This window comes from Dipteris shenzhenensis, chromosome 12, assembly GCF_047967505.1.
Source record: "Dipteris shenzhenensis isolate YYH24624 ecotype China chromosome 12, Dip_SZ_1.0, whole genome shotgun sequence".
Lineage (NCBI taxonomy): Eukaryota > Viridiplantae > Streptophyta > Polypodiopsida > Gleicheniales > Dipteridaceae > Dipteris > Dipteris shenzhenensis.
This window is the reverse complement of record NC_141607.1, coordinates 33,593,540-33,613,271: the sequence shown is the minus strand read 5'-3', so window position 1 is coordinate 33,613,271 and position 19,732 is coordinate 33,593,540. Positions and strand designations below refer to the sequence as shown.

Below are 19,732 nucleotides of genomic sequence, written 5' to 3'. Positions count from 1 at the left end.
GTGCTCATTGGTTCGTTTTCGATCTACAGTCCGCCCACCTCTAGGTGTGTAACCAACTTGAGCATATATGTTTTTGCGTCAGGGCAGCTGCATTGAGTGGGCAGATATGCACACATGAAAGAATTTTATTGGTGATTGAACTCGCGCCGATTGGCTAAGAGGGTCTCACTCTACCCACTCAACCAATAGCTTCTTCTTGTTTGCAATAAATGTGAAGATTTTTATTAAAAACGTTTCCAATACTGCGGGTCCTAGGCATCATCATGTTTTCCAAGGTCTGGTTTAAGATGGTCTTCTCGAGCTTTTGGACTGCTTTGCAACAATCGTGGCTTAGCAACAATGGCACTAAGACAAGCTCTGATTTAATTGCTAATGCATCTTTTCCTTTTCGCAAAGGAAAATAATGTGAGAAGAATAGGAAAAATATGTCTATGGGCAACAATCGTGGCTTAATGAATCGCTTGCAGTGGCTTTCGAAAGATAACTGGCCAAAGCAAGCGTAATAGAACCATTTATCTGTCTTGCTGAGTTTCTGAAGCAACAAGCCTGGGGCACACAAGAGAATATGCGAGAAAGCTGCTCTTAATGTTCACCGACTGGGAACAATTCATTTGCAGCCGACTTCCCAGGACTAATCGAATTTCCGTCTATAAATTGCTGACTCCTTCCATCAACCATTGCAACTAGCGTACACAACCGAATTATAAATGGCTCTCGTGGCTTCTGCTTGCCGGATCAGATCAATATATACTTTTCCAAACGTGCTTCTACTTCTACTTTGCCTACAAGCGGCGGCTGCTGCGCGCCATCCTCACGCCAAAGCAAGCTCACACTCTGAATATCTTGCAACCTTGAGCAATGACTCCGTCCCACAGCATCATCCTCCTCTCACAGATGAAGAACTAGGTATTCGCACGTACTCCAACATCGAGATTGCCAGAGCTGAGCGGCATCTGAGAACACTACACAAGCCAGCAGTTCAAAGTATTCAGGTTAGCTTTGCGTCAAGTATCGCATAACGTTAGATGTTCGTTCATCACTAGTAGGCCGACTGATATAGTACACGCGGCTGCGCCCTGTATTGCAGAGCCCGGACGGAGACGTGATAGACTGTGTTTTGAGAGAGCATCAGCCTGCTTTTGATCACCCATTGCTCAGAAATCACACTATTCAGGTACGTGTTTTTCAGCACGGCTCGTGTCTTGCGGGCGCCTTGGTTGTCTGAAAAAAGGCATCCATGCATCTTCAAACACTTAATGTGAGTGGCCTGTACAGGAATTCCCGAGTTTCATCCCAGAAAACCGTCAACTTAAGAACTTTACCCGCAAAGCAGGGGAGCGTGGATGGCAGCTCTGGCATCAAACCGATACATGTCCTACCGGGACCGTTCCAATACGTAGAGTTTCCGTGTCGGAGATTTTGCGTGCAGGCTCCATTCGCAGCTTCGGAAGAAAGAGCGGAGTGCGGAGAACTGCCGGAAGACCGATGCCGTCCTCGTTTGTGCCGATCATTAGGCCCGACGTCTTTTCTCACGAGGTGACCTTGCTGATAGTCTCGTTTTCTAATGTGTCTTCCAACTCCTCCTGTGCAGCATGCTGCATGCACATCTCATTGTTGAGCAAAAGCTTCTAGAATATATGCTCGTGAAATCTTTCTTACATACTGCGAGTGTGGACATAAAACGCAGTACGCAGTGGCGACTTTCGAGGACGGCGCTCCAATTTACGGAACCTCGGCAAAAATCAACATATGGAATCCCTGGGTAGAGAATGCGGTTCATGAATTTAGTTTGGCGCAGGTGTGGGTGACAGCCGGCTTAGGCCCTGAATTGAACAGCATAGAAGTGGGATGGATGGTATGTAACACATGTATGAAATTGGTATGAGCCGTCTTTCAGTTGCTTCACTCTCTCTTGAACATGCTCTCAGAATTCCTATTCTTTTCGTGCTGGTGCCAGGTATTCCCCCAGCTCTATGGTGACAGGAACACTCGCTTATTCACATACTGGACAGTAAGCTTCTAAGTTCTCATCACTGGTGCTCCAGTCATTTTCCTTATGTAACTGCGTCTGTTGTAGAATCCGTTTTATCACATTTGCGACCACTTATCGCTTGCAATGCATCTATCATGATGATGCATAAGTATGAGATTCTAGTTCAATTCCCAGAATCTTTAGTCCCTGTTCCACATTATGCGATTGATCTGCGTATACACCAACATGCAGGCGGACGAGTACACTCACACCGGATGCTATGATTTGAGATGCTCCGGGTTTGTGCAAACAAGCCAAAACATTGCCTTCGGAGCAACAATAGCCCCTGTTTCCGTATATGAAGGAAACCAATTCGACATGGACCTTCTCATTTGGAAGGTAGCACAAACCAACCTTTGTTTATTCCCCAGCTAATCCACCTTCACGACGTTGTTGAAACGTCGCCAATAAGCTCAAGAACTTCACTCTGTTTCTTGTATCATTACAGGAAAAAACTACAGGCAACTGGTGGCTGCGCTACGGTGAGACAATTGTAGGCTATTGGCCGTCGGCATTGTTCAACAACTTGGCGAACCATGCAGATAGCGTGCAATGGGGAGGAGAGATAGTTGATATGAGGATACAAGGGCAGCACACTGGCACTATGATGGGGAGTGGTCACTTTGCAGAGGAAGGATTTAAGGGTGCCTGCTACGCTTATGATATGGAGGCGATTGATTCCACATACACTTTGAGGGTAGTAGCTAAGGACTCACTAGGACTTGTATCTTCTCCCTCGCCTAGTTGCTATAACATTCAAGCTTTGGATCACAGCGATGGGCAGGCGGCAATCTTTTTTGGAGGGCCGGGCCGTAGTCAAGCATGTCCCTGATGACACACATCATTGTTTTCATCCCACATAAACTAAACTTATATACTTCATTAAATCTCGTAAACAGTACACAGCTAGGCGCTTGGCACGCTGGTTGATCATTGGATATGTGAGTGTGGATCACCAGCTAAGGGTATACACATTCTATGGCAACGCTATATTGTCTCCACGCAAATCCTTGTCTCATTCAAATAATTGCACTCTTATTTGCTACAAGAAAAACCTTCATTTGTTGCACAAACGGTTTGGTGATGATTGTTTTTATCAATAAAAACCTTAATTTGTTGCACAAATGGTTTGGTGTTTATTATTTTTATGAAAATGCAAGCTTCAAGATGTCCAAAGCTTCATTTGTTGCACAAACGGACATACAAATCTTATTCACCTATAGTATTTGCAAAAACTTAATGTGTTACTCGAGTGAAACTACAAGGTCTCCAACAATTGGATAAATGTAACCTTATGTACTCATATTGTTGCAAATTAGCACATCACACAACAAACAACATGCTAAGTGGTGGTATTAAAATGTAGTGGTGGCATGGGAATACTATGAACCTTGAAATAATCCATTCTGATCTTGTCTACCAATGTCAAGATATAGAAATATTGTCCACTCGTGTGTTTTTAGATCAAACACGTCTCAATATTTACGATGGGGGAAGTTTTGGATTCTTGAGCTCTCCTTGAGCCACATGGCCCACTGTATAAGCCCTTGATTTATGTTTGATTGAAAGGACTATAATAGTCCATCTAAAATTGACCCAAAATCATAAGCTTTTAAGAGGAAAAGCATAGAGAGGCTTTTCTATGCTTTAAGGAGGAGAGAGATCATTCCTCAAACTCAAAAAGCTTTGTCTTTACGTCACATACGGGTCATTCAGGAAACTATGTGGTTGCAACATATGATATTTGGGTCGTTCAGGGTGATGGCGCTAAAAGAATTTCAGAGAAGATATCATGATTCACATGAGGAAACTTTGCGGTTGCAAGCGATTTGCTACTGCTCTGGGAATTATGTGTGATGTGAGGCTGTATCTTAGCAGCCCAAAGTCCCCCAGCCTTGTGTTGAGCTATGCACATAGCTCTTTTGATAGGGCTTCTCAAAAGACCGCGATCATTTATTTAAGTGATTGGAGATCAGCCCAAAGCTTTGGAGAGATCTTTTTAAGGGTGTTCAATCAAGCATGCAACAAGAAAAGGCACCTACAGACGTGCACATAGACGCGTTTCCTTAATTAAAAAAACTTACGAGCGTGTCTATTGGCGTGTCCACAGACCCGCATCTAAAGGCGCATCTATATAACAGACAGACGCGCATATAGATGTGCAAATAGACACTCTGCTAGAAATTGAAAAAAAATGACAGACGCTTTTATAGATGCACAAATAGACGCCCTGCTAGAAATTTTAAAAAAATAGAGAGACACGTACATAAACACATTTATAGACACACTTATAGACGCTCTACTAAATATTTTTTGTTAATAAAAGCAGAATTTTGTGTGGTTGAAGAGAATGTTGTGTATGCTATGTAGTTACAAGAATCCCATTTCCACATTGTGCAATTCAATTCTTACAGCCAACTGCATTTTAATTAGCACGATTGCAAGCACGTCTATAGCCGATGATTACAATTTCGAATAAAACATTATAACTCCAAAACGTTTAGTTCACAAGGCATTGATAGAACGTTGCACAAGGAAATTGAAAGCCAAAAAAATAAAAGGAGTGTATATTAATTCATAGCTCAAAAAGTGCTTGTATGTACATATAGCACAAAGCCAAGCCACGTCTTGTGGCTTCAAGTACAAAAAATAAGAGGAGTGTATATACAAGAGAGGCGCGAAGCCAAGCCAGTGGCTTCAAGTATAAAAAAGAGTAGCTAGCGGTACTTCTATGAGTAATCTAAGTTCTCCGCATCCTCGCTGCCTTCTTCGCCCCCTTCTTCGCTCCCTTCTTCCTCATCTTCTCCCTCCTGATCAGCCGCAAGGTCTTGTAAACGAGGAACATCATATATTAATGTATGAAAAATCAAATCTTTACTTACAATATTGACATTATTTAATTACTTTCATATACCTAGGGAGGCGCTCCAGTAGCCCGGAGATACTGCTCCTCAGTAATCAACCTGGCATCATAGAAGTGCCTCCATGTATCTCCTCTGTGATGGTGGCAGTGGTCGGCTGTCTCGACAGGAGTAGGGTACCTGCCTAGATATCAAGCTGCAAGATGACACAATTCACGGAGGGGTTAGTACAAAGAAACGACCTCTTAATAAACTACATAAATAATATAATTTGAGATCGACACTTACAAATTTGGCCTCCCATGATTCAACACACCCTGCTTCAAAATGCACACTTCCATATTGCTCTATTTGGAACCTTCGTGCCTCCACGTGCTGCAGACTGGGATCCTAGCATGAGAGTACGCCAATGGCTCTGCGACATAGAAGGACCTCCTGATTGCAGGAGCTGATCGTAGGAGGGGAGAAGGGGCTTGGCGGCTCTGTAGCTAGCTGGGCTATCTTGACTCTACTGGGGTAATCTCAGCTGGTGTGGGATTGGGGTGGTTTGGAGTCTGTACTGCCGACTCCTGGGGGGTGTTTGTAGTACCCGTCATGTATGTGTATAACTCCGCAGGAGTGGGAGGGTGCCCCAAAATGTTATTTAACTCCGATCCCAAAAGATGGCATCCCGAAGATCAGGTGAGGTTGAAGATCCTGGCCACATGATGAACTGAAGAAAAGAAAAGAAGAAGATTACCATCGAGCATGCCCTTGTCACGAGATGCAAAAGAAAAAATACAGTGACAGCCTGTCGACATTGAGCAATGATTTACAGACTCCTGCATTCTTTGAATTGGAGTGATAGAAGTCTATATCTGCTTGCTCAATGTCAGGCTATTGAAGCTTCACATGGGAAAAGAGAGGAAAAGAGAGGAAGGAAAGAGAGGAAAAGAGAGGAGAAAAAAGAAAGGAGATAAGAGAGAAAAGAGAGGAGGGACAGAGAGAAAAAGAGAGAAGGAAAGAGATGAGAAAAGTGCCGAAAAGAGGAAGAAAGAGAGGAGATAAGAGAGAAAAAGAGAGACGAAAATAGAAGGAAAGAGAGGACAAAAGAGAGAAGGAAAAAGAGAGACAAGTTGAAGGAAAGAGAGGATAAAAGAGACGAAAATAGAGAGAAGGAAAGAGAGGAGAAAAGAGAGGAAAATAGAGGAAACGAGAGGAGAAAAAAAGAGAGAAAAAGAGAGGAGATAAGAGAGGAAATTGAAAAGAGAAGGAAAGAGAGGATAAAAGAGAGAAGGAAAAAGCGAGGCAAGGTGAAGGAAAGAGGGGATAAAAGAGAGGAAAATAGAGAGAAGGAAAGAGAGGAGAAAAGAGAGGAAAATAGAGGAGAAAAGTGGAGAAAAAAAAAGAGAAAAAGAGAGGAGATAAGAGAGGAAAATTACCACGAAAAGTGAAGGAAAGAGAGGATAAAAGAGAGAAAAGGTGAGCATAAAAGAGAGAAAAAGAGAGAAGGAAAGAGATAAGAAAAGAGACGAAAAGAGAAGGAAAGAGAGGAGATAAGAGAGAAAAAGAGAGGAAAAGAGAGGAGAAAAAAGAAAGGAGATAAGAGATTAAAAGAGAGGAAAAAAGAGAAGGAAAGAGAGGAGAAAGGAGAGAAAAAAAGAACGCAATCCCTTATTTTCTCATGAATGCAATCCCTTTCTTCAATCATGCTTTCCTTTTCCATCATTCATGCAATCCCTTTCTTCAATCATGCAATCCCTTTCTTCAATCATGCAATCCCTTTCCACATCATTCATGCAATCCCTTTCTTCATTCATGCAATCACTTATTTCCATCATTCAATATGCAGTCCTTTTCTTGGAAGTGGAAGTGAAAGGGGAAGGGAAAGGGAAAGAGAAGGAAAAGGAAGGGTAAAGGGAAGAACAGATAAGACTATCGAAGCACGTTTATAGACACATCTAAGAGTGCATCTACAGGTGCAGCTGTCTGTTTTTCCAAAAGACAGATGCGTCTATAGACACGCTGCTAGACGCATCTATAGACACACTTCGACAGATGGCTTTTTCTTAAAAAATTGAAAAGGACATGCGTCCGACCACACTAGTACAAAAGACATACGTTCATTGCATACGACAATTAAAGAAGGAATCCAAAGAAGATCAACTGTCAAGAGACTTACCTTGGATAGGGGTATGGAAACTTCTTGTCCTTCTTCAAAGTTGCTTCTCTTTCTTCTCTTCCTTGTTCACCCTCTGCTTCTCTTTCTTCTTTTCCTTGTTCACCCTCTTCTCTTGTGTGCTTGGGGATGATTGTGTAAGCCTGGAGATGAGTGTCGGTGCTTGGAGATAAGTGTGGATGCTCGTCCGGAGCTGTGTCTATTAATAGGAAAGCAAGACAGGTGATGTTAAAAGTATGTGAAGAAAAGCAAGCGCACTAAAAGCAAGTTTGAAAATCAGCTCACAATTTGCGCGTGTAAAAGTGCATCTATCTATGCGTCTATTTTTGCGTCTATCTGCACGTCTATTTGCGCATCTGAAGTAAGTTTTAGATGTGCATGTAGACACACTGCATAGTACAAATGCAGTGTTAGACGCACTTTTAGATGCTCCACAGAGTTTTGACATTTACAACTCATCCAAGAACAAATTTTTTGGATTGTTTATATGTAGGATGTCTTCATCTTCAACAAGTAGCTCTAGTAAGGATGAATCCCTCCATATCCACCATCATGTGATCGATGTCAAGGAAACATGTATCGTGCACACACAATTACACTCAATCATGTCTCAAAGTATGGAGAACGGGATGCGACCCTAAACATGGTAAGTGTTAAAGAGTTAAGGTTGATTGAGATACCTATGGGTATTCATGTGTTTGAGTTATGATCCCATTTTAATTTGATACAGGATGCAGTGCCACACCCACATATGTTGCCCTATGCTCGTTGTCGTGAAGAGGCGAAGCGTCAGCAATATGAGGTGGGATCTTCAAGAGGGACCGTTACGGATGCATGGAGTGATGGTGATAGTAGCCCTCCGCCATTACCTCATGAGGCCGTGGAGGAGGAGGTGTTTGATGATATGGTGCGGGATTTATATGTCCATCAATCCTCAGGTAGGGATGATAGCATGGAGCAAGATGATCTTTTTAATGATGGTACAACTAGCTTCAACTATACAAGTTATAATCATGCAACACATTTTGCTTGAGGCTATTACTATCTCCACTATTTGAAAGGTGCACATTCTCTATTCTACATGCCTCCCTTGAGTTACTAAACTTGCAGACCATCTATGGATGGAGCAATGCATGTTTCAATGCATTACTCAAGTAAGCTTTAAAGTCTATTTTGCAAACATGGTGAATTATGCTAGTGGGTCAATTACTCAAATTCTTTTCCTCATTTATGGCCTTCACGTGTAGGCTATTGTGTAAAATGCTTCCAAGGGAGTATAAATTACTGACCTCAAGAGATATGGCAAGGCAACATGTGACCTCTCTTGGAGGATTAGATTACAAGTGCATCCATGCATGCGTCAACGATTGCGTCCTATTTCATGGAAAACATAAGGATGCAAGAGAGTGTCCTTCTTGTGGAGAGGCAAGATATAGAGCAGATCTCAAAACTTTGGATGTGCCTTGTAAGGTTCTGTGACATTTTCCCATAATCCCTCGCATCCAACATATGTTCAAGTGCAAATCTATTGCAGAGCTCATGTCATGGCATTACTCCCATCGATCAACCGATGGCAAGTGGAAAACTCCCGCAAACACTCCTGCCTGGAAGCATATTGAAGACACATGGCCAAGCTTCAAGGAAGAACCTAGGAGCTTGAGACTTGGATTGGGTATTGACGGTGTGACCCCATTTGGTCTCAAAAGCACCTCTTATAGTGTATGGCCAGTGATATTGGTGAACTATAACCTTCCACCCTCTATGGCGATTAAGAAAGAACATGTTATGTTATTCCTTATAATTCCAGGGAAACATAAAGTCAAAAATCCTTATGTTTATTTGGATCCTTTCATTGACGAGCTAGAGATACTTTGGAGAGGTATCGAGGTGCATGATGTGAGTAAGCCTCCCTCGTCACAAGACTTCAACTGCAAAGCAGTCTTGATGTGGATGATGCATGACTTCCCAGGCTATGGCAAGTGTTTAGGCAAGCATTGCACTTCGAATTATGAGTAGGCAATTGATGTGGCACCCTAAACCCACCTTGAACTCTTAATTGCATCTTTTGTTCAAGTCTCACTACATCGAGTTACCATGCATGTCCTGTTTGTGGTCCTTCGCTAGTTACCTCACGTGCAGACGCATTAAACAAGGTCATCTATGAGAATCACCATCGATGTCTACCACCTGATCATCCTAGATATGTTGCCCCTTGGAATGAAGTCCTCTCATAGTCACTCACCGTGGGAGATTGGATGAGAATTTGGGATGGATCCATGACTCCTCCACCACTTGGCATGAGCCGGTAAGGGTTTTAACTATTGTGTGCTATATTGGCCAAAAAGAAAGATTGCCCACCACTCACACCAGCTTTTGTTTAGATACTCCATCTTTTATCATTTACCATATTGGTCCCACCTTAAGATCAATCACCTGCTTGATCCCATGCATATCCTCAAGAATGTGGCGTCTACCATTTGGGAACATTTTAATGGGACACGATATTCTGCAAGCATAAGGGAGGATCCACGCACCATAGGGAGCATGCATGAAGCTTGGCCACAAGAGAGGCCAAATGGGCATGTCTTTTTACCTCATGCACTGTGGAGGTTATCAAAGCTAGAGATGGTGGCGGTGAAGTGAGCTATCACTATAGTTCGTACTTCCACTGGATGCATGAGGTGTTTGAAGGGGGCCTTCACAAAGAGTAAGAAAAGAGGTTTAGAGCAATTACATGGCTTGAAATCTCATAATTGGCACAAGATGCTCCAAGTAAGTATATTATCTGCATAAAGTCTTTTTCCTTCCAAATTTGTGAGTGAATTAGAAGCAACTAATCAACCATTCCTCGAGTGTGCAGTTCATACTACCTACTAGCATTTCTCGCAGTGCATCGAAGGACGTGAAGGATTGTAGTTACAAGATGGGCAAGCCTGTGTGGTACTTTACACAATACAAAATGTGAATATTGTATTTACAATATGGGCGAGCTTGTGAGGTACTTTAAAGGATGCAAGGTGTTCATATTGTTAATATTGCATACTTTTTCCTTTCTAGGTATGTGAGCTCAAAGGAAATAGATCCCACCACACTTGAGAATGCTTGACTTATGTTAGTGGAGGCGGTTTGTTTAGTGAAGGAGACATTTCCACATTATATTCTCACAATCCAACTACATCTCATAGTGCATTTGGTGCCCGAGGGGTCCACTAGGGTTTATCGTATGGTACCATGTGAGTGTAAGGGAGGGGGGCTATATAAGGGAAGGAAGGTACATTTTATAAGGTAAGGTCCCGTAAATATGGGGTAGATAAGGGAAATTTTCATATAGTTATTGCACGCAGGTGACGTCTCCTTATTACTACTAGTGAATCCCCTGTGATTTGGTGGATGAGATTGCTATATGCGGTACTATACATGCATGATGGTTGTTCTTCCTTGAGCACTTCATGAAGACCTTGAAGGGCATCATGAGACAGAATGCAAGACCCGAAGGTAGCATAGCAAAGGGTTGGTTGGTACAAGAGTCACTTGTATATATTTCTGAGTTTCTTGTTGATGTGGATAGCTCTCTCCCACGACTATGAAGAGATGATGAAGACCTAAGGATAACCTTTATTCTGCCTCAAGGGAAAGGACACAGCAAAGTAATAGACACAGAGTTGCTTAATAATATCAACCTCTATTGCATGCTTAATAGCGATGTATTGAAAAGATGGGTGACAAGATACAAGGATGAAAAGGCAAGAAGACAAGGAGAAAGGGCCTTCTTTCGTACACACCACAGCCTTAGCATCTAAGAGCACTTCCAAAGGATATTCGTGTGGATTGGGTACTTGATGAAATGGAGAGAGCAGAGAGAGACCAGGGGATGCATATCACAATGAAAGAATGGGAGTGTGCTAGGGGATGCATGAGCAAGGTCGGTATATAGAATGTTATGCATAAGTTAGGAGCTTTCAACAATTTAGATTGCTTATTTAATTGATTTTGTCTTGGTGTAGTGTACCATGTTCAATGCTATATGGTGTGAGGGCAAGCATTTTCGAACACAACGGATTGATGATAAGAGAAGTACACAAGATTGTGGCATCATTGCTAGCTTTGAGGGAGCCAATGGAGCCATGGATGATTATTATGGCATAATCCAAGATATTATTAAGCTTGACTTTCGACGCTTCTTTGTGTATGTTTTGGACGTAAAGTGGTTTAAGGATGTGGTGGAAAGAGGCCCTAATGCAACAATCAAATGCCATGCAAGTGGCTTTGTAACTATTGACTCCACAAAGTTTTGTAAAAGTACGAACGACACACTAGTACTACTACAACAATGTGAACAGGTATTGTACACACATATAAAATTACTCACTTTTAAATATTTGATACCTTTGATGCAAGGAAAATAACATGATTGTATTTGTGTTTAAATTAGGTTGTCTACTATCAACCAATGGTGGGATAATAATAGGTGGTGGCATGTCATACCTATTACACCACGTTCCAAAGTGATGTATAGTACATTTACTAATATGGAGCTCATGCTGAAAGTAAAGCTTGATATAGAATATTTGGCAAGTCTCTTTAACCGAGATTCATGGAAACTTGAAGCTCTAGCTAAACTTGCTAGCAAAACATAATAATATATGTATTATCGTTGTGAATAAAACACCTAGCATATGAATGTAGTGGAATACAAATAACATAACCTTTCAACTAGAATATCAAGAACAAAGCATTGTATTGAACTACAATGATATCATGGTTCCCAATCATGTACAACAGTAAATAAATTTGGTTTATCTCTATACCAATAGGCAAAGAAAAGCTCCAACACATAGATGTATGTCATAGTGATTGCTGAAAAACAATCAAGTTTTGTGAGGCACCCGAGTATAGATATTGACAGAGCTCTTTGGTTGAAGGATGTTCTATGAATGTTGAGTAGCAAAGCACTTACAGAAAGACTCAGCAAGCGATGAACTAAATAAGAAACTGGTCAGTAAATGATGCACTAAATAGAAACTAGCTTAATATATGTGAAGTATAATTGGCTTTTACTCTTGCAAAAGCAGCATGAAATCACAAGTGCTGAAGCCCTAATCTCTTGTTTTCACTTATGACCTAATAGAAATCAAAAATTGCTTTCATATGGTAGATAACCTTTTGTCCAAGTGATTTTCTCAATCAACTTTCAGGTCTGTTGAACGTATTTAATTATCACTGCAAAAGCATGTGGATTGGGCTATCTTACTCTTAATGACAAGATTGAGACTCTACTTGGCATCGATTAGATAAGATCTTGATCCCCAAAGATTGACTATGCTTACAACAACGATCCTGCACTCAGTGGTTTTTATGGATATGACCGATGGGCATTGGGTCTCCTCTTCATCTAAATTTTTATGGAGTCCTATTGAGCATCTTATTTCTTCATGTGGGAATGTAAAAGAATGATATGCCAGTGTGTTAAATTCAAGGAGACACAAATACTGAGTGCAAGATGGTGTGATCAACTGGTGGAGATTGAAAGCAAGAGGGCGACACCGTATCAAGAAGCTTCTTATCATCAAGTATATTTTTTCATTGCTTTTGCTTTTGCTTCAAATATTATTGATTCTATGAAAGTATGGACCTTTTCCATTTTCAAGTCCTAGATCAATTCTTCTCTATTATGACTGTTCACCTTCCTGTCCAAACACTCTTCTACCAGTTTATTGACAGCAGGTAGCAAAAAGAAATAACCATAACTTTCTTACCTGAAATCGGAATATAGTGATCCAACCAGTCAAAATAACTGGTGCATGTACACTTTGAACAAGCTTATGTGAGCCGTTTTCATCAATCATGACCATAACATTGATTTGCGATGCAATGATTGTGCCAGATTGACAAAAAGCAAGTCGCTTTCTCCTTACAATCATGCTGGAGCGCCTAATCTTCTCTCTTTCCCCCTTCTCGTCCACTTCCTGTTTTCCCTCTTCTTCCTCTTCTCTCCCTCTCCTTTCCCTCTTCTTTCTCTCTTCTTCCTCTTCTCTCCCTCATCTTCTCTCTTTCCTTTCCCTCTTCTTCCTCTTCTCGTCCACTTCCTCTTTTCCCTCTTCTTCCTCTTCGTTCCCTCTTTCCTTTCCCTCTTCTTTCTCATTTCCCTCTTCTCTCCCTCTTCTTCAGATTCCTCTTTCCTCTTCATCCTCCTTCTCTCCCTCTTCTTCCTCTTCCTTTCCCTCTTCTTCCTCTTCTCGTCCACTTCCTCTTTTCCCTCTTCTTCCTCTTCTTTCCCTCTTTCCTTTCCCTGTTCTTCCTCTTCTCCTCCACTTTCTCATTTCCCTCTTCTCTCCCTCTTCTTTCCCTCTTCTCTCCCTCTTCTTCTCTCTTTCCTTTCCCTCTTTCCTTTCCCTCTTCTTCCTCTTCTCGTCCACTTCCTCTTTTCCCCCTTCTTCCTGTTTTTCCCTCTTTCCTTTCCCTCTTCTTCCTCTTCTCCTCACTTTCTCTTTTCCCTCTTCTCTCCCTCTTCTTCAGATTCCTCTTCCTCCTCTTCCTCTTCCTCTTCCTCTTCTTCTTCTTCTCTCTCTCTTTGCCTATGCCTATGCCTATGCCTATGCTTATGTTTGTTTTTTTGTTTTTTGTTTTCGTGTTTGTGTCTATGTTAGACATGGGATCACGTCGCTCATCCGACGAGTACGCACAGCCTGGCAGGAGGAGAGCTCATGATCTATATGCTCCAGAGGACTTTGATTACTCTCAGGCGACTACCCCGAGGACTACCCCTGGTCCAACTCCTCTCGGACCTAGCACTACGACCTCGGGGGGTCCATCTAGAAAATGTATATATACTATGAGAGTTCAAAATGAGGGGTATTTTAATTCTCAAGACTTACAGAAATATATTTATAGCAGGGGTAATTTTATATACTGTTTTTAAATTAACAGGTAGGGTGTGTTTATTCTCATATCCAAATTCAAAGTTATTTTTTAAATATTATTTCATCTAGGATGGTGTAAGAGCATTCACAATTTGTTGATGGGTAGCTCAAAGTTTTAATGTGCTGAATAGCCCTCACAGTCATCATAAGTAAATATTGGTATTGGATTCAGCCAGATTGGTCTCTCAAGTTCTCCTCAAGTTCCAGACACTCGTCTTGCATGGTGATCAAGAACTTACCGATTCCAACCATAATAAATTCCTCCTCGACCAAAAATATCAACCAGACCCACAGGAAGATCATCATGAAGTCATTGGTAGTGTGGAAGGTGGGGCCCTCCATGCCAGCCCATCGGCTAAAACCTTCACGAAGAGAATCAAAGAGGCTGCCAGGTCCATTTGGTCAAGGATGGAGAAAAGATTTAATTTTTTAGATATGCCTATAAAGTCTTTGCTCACTACTCGGGGTGAAGAGAGGAGCAAGGGTTTGGGTAGGAAAACACAAAGGTTTTATAATTGTAGTGAAGAATCAAAGACCTCAAGCTCTGTGGCTTCAAGAATTGAATTGCGGCCCGAATGAGAATTCCTACATGCATCGCGAATAAGCTATTTCTACTCATATTAGAATACTCTTGGTGGATAGATAGCCAATTGGATGTTATTGTTAATATTACATGGAAAGTTGATATAGATACAGAGACCTAGTAGGCTATTTCTACGGTTGACCTAGCAGGCACCAGGTTGCTTTATGTAAATCTCATGTAAATACTTTAAGCTATATGCCTATGTTTATGTATGCCTGTGTGAATTCGTACGTTTATGCTTCTATGTTTCTATATGCCTCTGCATGTGTACGCCTATGTCTATGTTTCTACATTTCTGTATGCATTATGATGTATGTTTATGCTATATGTGAATGCTAGCATACGCTTTATGCCTATTTAATGAATGCATATCCTTCTATGTGCCTATTTGAATGCATATCCTTCACATTTGTGACCTATAGAGTTTAGATAAACAATTATTATTCTGTAGTATGGTCGTCTTGCAACAATCCATCATCCTTCTATGGACCATATCATACGACTTCACACAAATGCAACTATATCTTCTCATCCATGGTTTAATCATGTAGACATTGTGCAAAGGTCTCATTAAAATATACCCCATCATGGATTATTTTCTTTTGCAAAAGAGAAAAAAATTATTAAAAGAAAATATTTACATTGCAAAAGTTTTGATCATGTAGGCATTGGAGAGGCATTGCAACTCATGCAAAGGTCTCAATAATTGTAAATCAAATTGAATAACTTGACAATAAAACATCTTATCTTCCTTATTTTAAGGATTGAGTTGTCAATTAAGGGGCTAGCCATGTGTCATCCATTCGATCAATGTGTGTGGGATATGGGGAAAATGGGGAATGAAATGGTCATCATAACCATCATCGTGGCTCCATCTCCTGTTACATAGCCTCTGTGCTTTCCATTGTGCTTTCCCTGCCTATGTGCCAAGCTCCCTAGCGAAAAATTTGCAGAATGACTCACGCCGAATTACCATAAAAGTAGTTGAAGCCAAAAAATGAAGGAGCTTGTGAAACCATCTCGCAAGTACTTGGGAGTAGCTTATAGATTGCTTAAAGATTGGAGTGTTCGTTCGATTGGAGCGGGAATTGCATGCAGGCAAGAGACATCGAGGAAGTTGAGTGGGCAAGGGTAAGATGCAGAAATCATTTGCTATAGGTGGGGCACTTCTCCTTTAAATGTTTCTTGAACTTTCTTCCAATTTGTTAGAAGGAAGCAGGAGAGCTATCAAATTGATAGAGCGATGAACCATGATGGTAACTTAGTCACCGACTTTTGGCATATCCTCGATGTGTTTTGGAATGAGCTCAGCACATCAGTTAGTGAAGAAGCCATTCATGATGCACAATGAGTGACCTGGATAGAGGAGATGTTCAAAGGGTTGGTTGGATACTATGTACTTTTTTTGACTACCTAGTACCAATGCAATATGCTGGCCTGCTGTCCCTTTTCTAAGGAGGAGTTCCAACCACCTACAGGATCAAATTCTAGAGGTGGGAAGGAGGGCATTAGTTTGTCTAAGGTTTATTAAATGATTTGATTATTTTTAGAGGTATGGGTTAAAGTCGATAGTACTACCAGTTAGGTGGTCATAATGTAGGCAATTTTGAGGCATTAGGTTGTGGCTGGTCTTTATGTGAGTATGTCTGGCCTTTGCTCTTGTAGCTAAGAGAAGTGTGTGCCTTTAACGTAGGCAATTTTGAGATATTAGGTTGTGGCTGGTCTTTACGTGAGTATGCCCAGCCTTTGCTATCGTAGCTAAGAGAAGTGTGTGCCTTCCTCTCCTCTCCCGTGCTCTTTTCATTCTGGTGGTAATTGAAGCTTCAATTTAATCCATAAAATCAAGCACTGAAGACACGTTAAGTATATTTTCTAGAATGTCACGGCCCTTAATGAAGCTGTTTTCTTTCCATCCTCTAATTGCATGCATACAATTTGCACCATGATAGCCAACAATGTAGCAATTAATTTATAGGAGACATTAAGCATAGTGATAGGCCTTCAATCACCAACTCTCAGCAACAACTCTCAGCAACAACCTGCCAGAATCCAGTAACCAGGTTTCCATTCCCATCCTGAACTTTATCAATCGATTCCTCCCGAATATGCTTTCTTTTGGTTGCCTAAAAAAACATTTTTGAGGGACAATCTGCCACATTTAGCCATAGCTGTCTACTACAATTCTAGACCTTTCAACCTTAGCCAACTCCAAATCCTTAATGGACAACTCACACTCCACCAATAGGGTAGAAAAATATGCATCCCTAGGATCAGCAACCATTACATGCATATTTAGACTTTGCTGAATTACAGACAACAGATAATTATCCTTGCCAAATGTGTCTCTTTCTTGCTTGGCCCATCACTTAGCAAAAACATGGATACCTTGTATCCCAACATCACATCTAGTGCATTGGTCCACCACATTTGGTGTGCTTTCCTTTGACATAGCTCTGATTTGTCGACAAAATTCCTTATCTATAGCCAATATTAACAAATTTAAATGGCACATCCAGGGACCTCCCAATAGGCAAGGGAATGGAAAAGGTTCACATTAGAGGGGCATGATCTGAAACCGCGAAGCTGGCAAACAACTTCCCCCCCATAGGAGCCTTCATTTGAGTTATCAAGACAGCCCGCCTTAAAGTGGCCCCCCTTTTTGTGCCTAAGCGTGGAGGCTAATAAATCTTATGTACATTGTGCCTAAGGGGTAAGGGAAGGGAGAGGTGGGAAAATACAATTTGGGGACGAAACCCAAATTTTGTTGAAACGGCCCCCATTTCCCCCAAAGCTTAGCATCACTGCAACAACTACTTTCAAGTTTCCTTCCTTTATACTTGTATGATTTCAAGCTTCCTTCCTTTATACCCGTACATATGATTGCATAGCCATAGCCATAGCTGTGAGCTTCCATCCTATTTCTTCATCCCCTTTCCAATTCCTTCTTTCCAATTTGAAGCTCCGCTATGCTTCCCATCCATGAAATTCTGCACTTTTCAACATCTCCTTTCTTCCATCACCCCCTCCTCTATTGATTTCCTCTTCCATCTTTCTCTCATCTCAGATATCGCCTCGAGGTTCGCTGCTCTTCAATCTCCTGGATGCTTTATAGAACTCATCTATTATCGCTTTGCTGATGCCAGACACTAGCACAGCCTCGTGGCACGGTGTTTTTGCTACTCAATTTTTGCACTTTCCTCTTTTTCTTTCATAACTTATCGCATTTGGATTACTTGATTGCAGATGTATCGACCTTACACAAACCCCAGCATTGCAATACCTGATAACCCGAACTCAAATCAGTAGCAAAAACAATTGGCTTTGTCTGGAACTAATCTCCCTGGGGATATCAGCGTCCTAGCTTCCGACGATCCAAAGCCTCGGCTTCGCTGGACACCAGAACTCCATGAACGCTTTGTTGATGCTGTAATGTAGCTTGGGGGAGCCGATAGTAAGTGATGCTTCTTCACATGGCCCTACTTTGAAGGAAGCTCTTTTTGTTTTGAAGGAAGCTCAACATCTTCCTCTTCGCACGAAATATCTCTCTCGTCAGTGCATGTGAGTGTGGGTATCAATGGTAGATTTTCACCCAAAAAAAAAGGGTATCAATGGTTGAAATCTTTCATCTGTGCATGTCAGTGTGGGTATCGAATTTCAATGGTTGAAATCAGTGTGGTTATCTCTAGTCTGTGTATGTCAGTGCAGGTTAGGGAACTCTTGTAGCCATGAAATCTCAAGGTCTGCGAAACGAAAGCTTGGGAGGTTCTCTGATGCACTATGCTCAGTGAGCTCTGCAAAGCTTCACCTCCAAGATTATCACCAGTAACACCACCAAGATCTGAATCTTGTCCTCGACAGCTACTGAGCATGCACAGTGCACCTTGCTCGGAACCATCGTGATCTTGTTGCCCTCTGGCAAGAACATCTTCCCAATGAACTTCTTGTTCATTCTCCTTGGCACCTCCATTGTCCTCGACACCACCATTGCGGTTGCTTGCAGACTTGGGCCTCAGCTCGAACAGGAAACCATCGATGACCTCCTCATCCCAGCTCTCTCACATGCAAGAGATCCCCTCTTCGACATCTCGGGGGGGTCACTATGTATAAACCCTCTATATCACGTGCGTCCCCTTTTCTATACAAATCTGTAAATTTTTTCCAAAATTATTTTAAATAGTCCCTTATGTATATTTATTTATGTAAATTTTAGAAATTAAAAAAATCCTTCTGTTGAACTCACGTGATAGGGTTACATATGATGAGTGACCCCCCCGAGTTCGACATCGACATCGTGTAGCAGGTCCTAGTGACCCACCTACAACAGAAGGAGAACTAGGACCATGTCAGCAGTAGCAGCACGTTATGTGAATCTGATGACTTGGGGTCTCCTTCACAGTGGGGGATCATGAAGGTCGCTAACTTGATCGATCTAAATCTCACAGAGATTTCTCCCGATGCGAATTTGAAGGTCTCTGAGTTCACAACACTAGCTGATGGACTATGCATGGGTGCTGGACGATGGATTGTACAGAGCAATCAACATCTTTCTTAAGGTGTGTTTGCACTGCAAAGTGGAGTTTTTGCTGAGGACATGTTTGATACTTAATTGAATGCTGTGGGTTGTGTGGTTCTATTCTTTGAGTGATTATTACGCCGTTCATCCTACGCTTGATGATCGTCCATAGGAAATGTAAATGCTAATAAATCTGTTTCATTACGTACATATACGATTAGATAGGCAATGCAAATGCAGATACACACAAAGCTCTGTTCTTTTTCCTATTCAAAATATTAGGATTGCTCTAGATCATGACGGAAGGTGGAATTGTAACGGAATGCATATTGTATGACATTGTGCTGATATGCGCGCAGTTTTCAAGCTCATAATTTGTATATGTACACTATTAGATGTTTTATCCAACAAGCACAAGTCGTTGCAAGAACACTTGCAAATTGCAATTCCGGTTGCGTTCCGTATGTGATCACTGGAACTTGGGGAGCTTGTGATAAAAGGGGAAAGATGAAGGTAGAATCTTTGGAACCTATAGAGGAATCGGTTTCACCAAGTAGAAAGAGCTCCTGGTAGGATGTTTGGCTTGGAAGTAAGTAGCTCTTCGCTCCTTTGTTTGTGCAGGCATTCTACCGACAAAGTTCTATGGTGCAGCTTCAATCGTTGGT

General features: G+C 41.6%; 1 protein-coding gene across 1 annotated transcript; it reads left to right on the top strand.

The window, feature by feature from the left end:
* Window positions 1–707: 707 nt before the first annotated feature.
* LOC147896114 (protein neprosin-like) lies at window positions 708–2,864 on the top strand. Its single transcript, XM_087382220.1, has 7 exons — window positions 708–992; window positions 1,088–1,174; window positions 1,276–1,536; window positions 1,688–1,855; window positions 1,958–2,011; window positions 2,225–2,371; window positions 2,481–2,864. The coding sequence occupies exons 1-7, from the start codon at window positions 708–710 to the stop codon at window positions 2,862–2,864; spliced, it is 1,386 nt and encodes a 461-aa protein (XP_087238346.1).
* Window positions 2,865–19,732: the final 16,868 nt, after the last annotated feature.